General features: G+C 45.9%; 1 protein-coding gene across 1 annotated transcript in view; it reads left to right on the forward strand.

Moving 5' to 3' along the window:
- CDS2 (CDP-diacylglycerol synthase 2) overlaps positions 1 to 5,652 on the forward strand; it is a 19,504-nt gene extending 13,852 nt beyond the window's left edge. Inside the window, exons 10-13 of the mRNA XM_006758131.2 lie at positions 204 to 356; positions 2,283 to 2,402; positions 2,820 to 2,923; positions 3,179 to 5,652. Coding sequence (XP_006758194.1) covers positions 204 to 356; positions 2,283 to 2,402; positions 2,820 to 2,923; positions 3,179 to 3,308 — 507 coding nt within the window. The 3' untranslated portion in view covers positions 3,309 to 5,652. The remainder of the gene's footprint in view (positions 1 to 203; positions 357 to 2,282; positions 2,403 to 2,819; positions 2,924 to 3,178) is intronic.
- Positions 5,653 to 6,494: the final 842 nt, after the last annotated feature.

Below are 6,494 nucleotides of genomic sequence, written 5' to 3' on the forward strand. Positions count from 1 at the left end.
CGAACCTGGGACCTTTCAGTCCGCAGGCCGACGCTCTATCCACTGAGCCAAACCGGTTTCAGCCGAAACCTCTTATTCAGCGCGTGGCTTGCAGTTAGAGGGTGCTAGGCACTGTAAGGGACATGGCCAAACCAGGTGTCTGCTGCCCAAGCAGCGTGGCCAAACTTGTCTCCTTTGCCTGTCTCTCTGTTCTTCATCCTCAGCTGTCCTATGTGATGTCTGGATACAGATGCTTTGTCTGCCCTGTGGAGTACAACAATGACACCAACAGCTTCACTGTGGACTGTGAGCCCTCGGACCTGTTTCGCTTACATGAGTACAACATTCCTGAGGTGATCCAGTCGGTCATTGGCTGGGTATGTGCCACTTCCGTGGAGGGAACTAACCTCAGTGGGATAGTGACTGCAGGAAAGAGCCCTCTCTCCACCACTCAGAAAAGCCACCTTCCCTTCCCCAAAGCTGTGGCCCCAGGATGAAGAATTGTTAAGTCTGTTTATGGTGAGGACAGGAGGAGACTTTTCTTCCTACTTCAAATCATTAGGACCAGTGATTCTCAAAGTTTGCTTTGGGGATTTCTGGAGGACCCTAAGATCCCTTCAGGGGGTCTCTGAGGTCACAACTATCCTATATAATAAAAGCCCAGCAACTGAATGGCAGAACGAACAGAATGACCAGTCGGCCAGTCGCTATGACGCGCACTGGCCACTAGGGGCCAGACACTCAATGCAGGAGTTACCACAGTGGGAGTGCCACTTGGCTGTCCAGGATGAGCAGCTGCTCCTGCTGCGAACCCCGGGCCGACGGGCAAGAACCCAGGCTGCTATTGTCGCCTTCTCGCCCCAGGTTCCTTCTCACTCCCTGCCGCCTCCTCCAGACGCCCGCAGGCTGCAGCCTGGGAGGCGGTTTGTGGCCACTGTGGGACTGAGGACGACTCTGCCGCCTTAGTGCTATTATCCCTGGCCCGGCCCAACTGGGTCCCCTGGAGAGACAATATATTTTTATTGATTTCAGAGAGGAAGGGAGAGGGAGAGGGAGAGAGGAAGGGAGATAGAAACATAAATGATGAGAATCATTGACTGGCTGCTTCCTGCTGGGGATCAAGCCCATAACCCAGGCATGTGCCCTTGACCAGAATCGAACCCAGGACCCTTCAGTCCCCAGGCCGATGCTCTATCCACTGAGCCAAACCAGCTAGGAACCTAGCTGCTTTTTCATAGAAACAATTTTTACTTGAAAAGAACTGACAAACTATAGTGTGTTAGACTGGATAGTTGACAGACATTTTTCTTGAAAATGAATGAAATGAGCCTGTCACTTCGAGGAAAACAGCTGACAGTAATTATTAATGCTGATAAAAATGTGGCTTTCATGTGAGTATAGAATTTTAGAAAGTGTGTGCCTTCTATGAGTTTGACAGCATCCTAATATTTAAAGGGTTTTCTGATAAGATCTGTGGTAGCTTTAGTATGTAATGTTTTGACATTGTATAGCTAAATGTGCCTGCATATGGAAGGTTGACGTAACCCATAAGGGTATTTCCTAAACGGCCAGTGCATGGAATCACAGTCAGGCGTGGGTAAAAGACCCATTCGGAGTGCCAGACAGACCAGTGGATTTTAATTTAAGAGTATAAAAGGTCATTGATAGAATTTCAGGTTTCACATTGCACCAAATCTGTAAGGAACTACCACTTAACAAATTCTGGTGTAGTGTCAAGGAATACCCATAATTACCTGAAAAGATAGTGCCAAAATACTCTTCTTCTTCTCAACTACATATCTGTGTAAGGCTGGATTTTCTTCATATACTTCAACCAAAACAATATATCAAAAAATTAAATGCAGAATATCTTTTTTTATTTTTATTTTATTTTTTTATTACAAAGGGTATTAAACGGGCAGGATCCGGCCGGCGGGCCATAGTTTGCCCACGGCTGGTATAGGCTATGGAAGTCGCTAGGAAGTTAAGATAACAGTGTGTCACGAGGCCTTTAAGACTACTAAGTGTGTTATTAGGCCTTTAAGACTAGAATAATCTTAGTGATTGCACAATAAACAGTATTCTCAGCTCCAGCTTCAGTAGAACTTCATGAATGAACATATCTTAATGTCTTCTATTAAGCAGACATTAGAGATTTTTAAAAATATCAGTCTTCTTACTAATTATGTTTTTTGGAAGGGTGTGGGGGGAATATAGTTAATTGTATGAAGAGTTACTTATGTTAACATGTAATAAGGCTGGCCTGTAGGCATCTTGACTTTTACTTCATTTATTCTTCTCAGAAAATCGTCCGGATGTACCCTTTCCAGATTCATAGCATTGCCCTCTCCACCTTTGCCTCACTCATCGGCCCCTTTGGAGGATTCTTTGCAAGTGGATTCAAACGAGCCTTCAAAATCAAAGTAGGAAAACCCTCTGTCCTCTCATTGTCTACCAGCCAGGCCCTCTTAACCTGTCTTCTGCCTTCCTCCCCCTGCCCCACCCCGTCAACTACAGCCTCTTCAGACTTCTAGGCTATTAATGTGTGCTTTCACCCACGCACAGAATTTAGGTAGCTTACATAAAAAGACATTGTTTCCGGGAAAATTCAATAGTTGGATTTTCCATTTATTTGTTAATATCTTACCTCTTTCTTAAAAACAACATTTTGTAACTTAAGATTGTGTCCTATTATAGCCTCAGCATTTGAGTCAGTGCTTACTTCTCACTTTGTTTCTCTCAGCTACTCAGGGCAATAGCTGGACATTGAGGTGGGACCATAGGCCAGGGTTTGATCATGGCTAAGTGAGACTCACCAGTTCTTCTCCTGCCTCTAACAGGACTTTGCCAATACTATTCCTGGCCACGGAGGCATCATGGATCGCTTTGACTGTCAGTATCTGATGGCCACCTTTGTCAATGTGTACATTGCCAGTTTTATCAGGTACATGCCTTTCCCTCTGCTCCAAGTTGGTGGATTTTTAAATAGGGCGAAAGTCTAGAATTTTAGCTATATCTCAGTTTTAGTGAAAAGCATTCCAAATATAAATGCAGTTTTCCATTGCTACTGTTTACTTATGGATTCTCGAGCCCCTCTGCCCCTTTAGTAGAGAATCCAGAGGTTGAAGCAGCCACTTGGATAATCAGCCCTAGAAGTTGCTGGGCCTCCATCAGTGCATTTCATCACATTCTCTTCCAGGGGCCCGAACCCAAGCAAGCTGATTCAGCAGTTCATGAACTTGCGGCCAGAACAGCAGCTCCACATCTTCAGCACACTCAAGTCTCACCTGATCGACAAGGGGATGCTGACAGATGCCACGGAGGACTAGTAGGGGCCCCGCAGGGCTGAGAGAGCAGGACTGAGCGAGGGAGCGGGCACCAAGGCCAGCCCAGCTGGTGTGACTGAAATGATGACAAGGCTTCAACTCACTGTCTTTTTTTTTTTAATTTTTTCAAAGAGTGTTTTTTTATCTGTGGGTTTTTAAAAAAATTCTGTATATACAGTCTATGTGCTTATGATTTGGGTTGTGAGTAAACTATAGCTTTGAGTTGGAAAGAAGTCATGGGGGTGAAACTATTTGGGTTTTTTAAACAGAAGTTTTAAAAACCTGGGAGACAGTTTTGCCCAGGTACTTCTGGTCTCATCAGTTGAATTGGGCTCGATCAGGGAGTGGCTGTTCATGTGTTCTGACCCCGTCAGCGTCCCCCATACCTGTACTACCCCTTCTCCACAGCAGAGAGGAGGTGCACGGCTTGGATGTCTTTGCCAGGAGAGCTTTCACCAGAGCTACTCTGTAATCCTGCCTGGAGCTCCAGGCGTCTGCCTGCTGTGGGCTGGAGGGACAAAGGCTTATTCTCAGATCAGCATTCTGTCCACATGAAATCCTGTGGAACCTGAGCTCTGCTTTATGATATGGGTTCACCTTACTTCATCACAGACTGAAGTTTTCTCGAGAGAGAGCACGAAACATTATTTATAATAGTCTGGTAGAAAACACCACACTGTAATATTTCAAGTGTATACAGTAGCATGTACTGTAACCGAGTCCCTCCCCCCATGTTTAGGCTCACATGGCTCCTAGGGGGCAGTCCACTCACTGTCTTTTCAGGGACGATGGTGTTCATATTTGTGCAGTGGACTGGCTGCTGCTGAATCCTCTCTGGGGCTTGCCCGTTAGGCAGGGAGCAGAAGGCTTCTCGTTTGTGCCCCTTTGCCTGACTGACCACCCACGTAGCTGCTGTATTGTATATATATTGCTCCAGAGGCAAATGTGTATTGTGTATGTGTTTTAAAAATCACTTATTTCTTAGAGTGATTTCAATTGCCAAGACTTCTTCACTGAAATCACAAAGTCCTGCTTAAAACTCTGGAAAACCCAACCCAATTAGAGGTTTGACTATTCTGAAGATTAAATGCACACTTTTTATATAATGTGACCAGTTAAGTGTAGTTTGTGTTTTACGGGGGGACCTTATTTTTAAAAAAACGACTGTGATTTACTTTGTTTCTCTTCTTAATTATAGGGACGAGGGTGACTTTGGGAAGGGGGTACAGGAGAGAGAACTCGGTGCCCCAATGTGTTCAGTTGTTCTGTGCCATGGTTGTTCTCGTTGCCAAATGAGCATTGATGGCTCGCTGTAGCACCTGGCGTGGTGCTAGTCTGTTTTGTTTCTGTTTAAATCGGCCTTCCTGCCTCCCCAAGCTTACACGCGGCCCAGATCCTGGGGTAGACCGCTTGATGTTTCAGCTCACAGTCACTGCACGACCGTCCACATGCATACAGCATTGACGTGGCCTCTCTCTGAACCTTCACTCCATTTCAGCACGTGGCTCCTATTCTTCAGTTCCGAGTCCCCTTTAAAAACAACATGTGTTTTTGTCTTGCCTGGGCTTTCGTCCTGGCTGTGGACCGTGGGTGGTTCATGACAAATCCTTCTCTGGGTTCTTGTTTTCTGAGCTCTTCTAACTCCAGTCTTCCATGATCCTGGCTGAGTAAGGTCATGTCAGCAGAGGCAGCTGTGGGTAATGAGTGATGTCTGGGCCCCCCAGAGCAATTGTTTGCCAGTCTTTTCTAAATATTTATCCTTCAGATGAGGCAGTGTCTCAGCAATGAATTAAGGTGATGAACCTGGTTTTCTTATTGAAGAACGAACTTGGTCTCCTGAACTGGGACAGAATGGCACCTCACTGTCTCATGCTGCCCCCTGTGGGCACGGTGGGGTCCTTGCGAGCAGGCATCTCAGTGGGAGCCCAGCAGTAGTCGAGTCACTCGTGAGCAGGGCTGCCTTGGGATCAGGGTGCCTGGCACGTTGCTTTGTGGAAGTGGTTGCTGATAGGACGTTGGAGGTCCTGCGGGTCCTGGGAAGCTGAAGGTGGTTGCTCACCAGAGCTGCCAGCAAGAATGCCACGGGATCAGCTGGGGTTTTTGTTTCTGGAGTTCTCCACATTCTCTCTGGTGAGATAGGAGGAGTTTCCGGGGGGCGGGGGGCAGTTTGGAAAGCAGCGACTATGTAGCACAACATTTTTCTTTCTCCCATTTATTGGTGATATTTCATCATTAAGATAAGATTCAAGAGACTATTTTAACACATATCTGTGCAGATTTTAATGGAACAACTTACTTCAGATCCATTTTGTGTGTGTGTGAGAAATAAAATGTGACTGAAACTGTGCCCTCCCTCGTTGCGAATTCAGTTTCTTACTCCCATGCATGGCTTTATGTTCCCCACTTGCTTTGTATTCATAAATGCTGTGCCAAATGCTGTGCCTGGTTTAGAGATTTTTGTTTTGTTTTCCAGTTTGAATCCTGTACATTCTCATAACGACCTTCCGAGGTACCCCACTTGCCTTTGTGAAAGTGGCATTAGTGCATCTGAAATTTTGCACCATTTCTCCCCTCAAGCTTAGGAGGCCTGACCTGTGACAGGTGGAGCTTAAGTTGCTGTTAGTTCATAAAAAGTGATATAAAGGAGCTGACGAACAAGGGCGTGACAGCAACCAGAGCTCTTCTGCAGAGGGCTGAGCCTGGGCACCCTCCCTGCTGAGTTTTTAATTGTTGAGAGTATTACAGCTGTGCCCTCCCCTTCCCATTTCTCCCCTCACCCTGCCCCCCGCCCTTCCCCACACTATCATCTGTGTCCATGGGTTATGCATATATGCATATACTAGTAAGTTCTTTGGTTAATCTCTTGCCGTCCCCCCACTCCCCCTTCCCTCTGAGATCTGTCAGTCTGCTCCATGCTTCCATGTCTCTGGTCCTATTTTGTTTGTCAGTTTATTTTGTTCATTAGATTCCACATATGAGTGAGATCATGTGATACTTGATGTGATACTTGTCTTTTGCTTCCTGGTTTATTTAACTTAGCATAATGCTCTTCAGTTCTGTCCATGCTGTTGCAAAGGGTAGAGTTACTTCTTTTTTACTGTTACAGAGTATTCCACGGTGTAAATGTACCACAGTTTTGTATCCACTCATCTACTGATGGGCACTTGGGCTGTTTCCAGATCTTAGCTA

The sequence above is a fragment of the Myotis davidii genome, unplaced genomic scaffold (assembly GCF_000327345.1).
Source record: "Myotis davidii unplaced genomic scaffold, ASM32734v1 scaffold32, whole genome shotgun sequence".
Lineage (NCBI taxonomy): Eukaryota > Metazoa > Chordata > Mammalia > Chiroptera > Vespertilionidae > Myotis > Myotis davidii.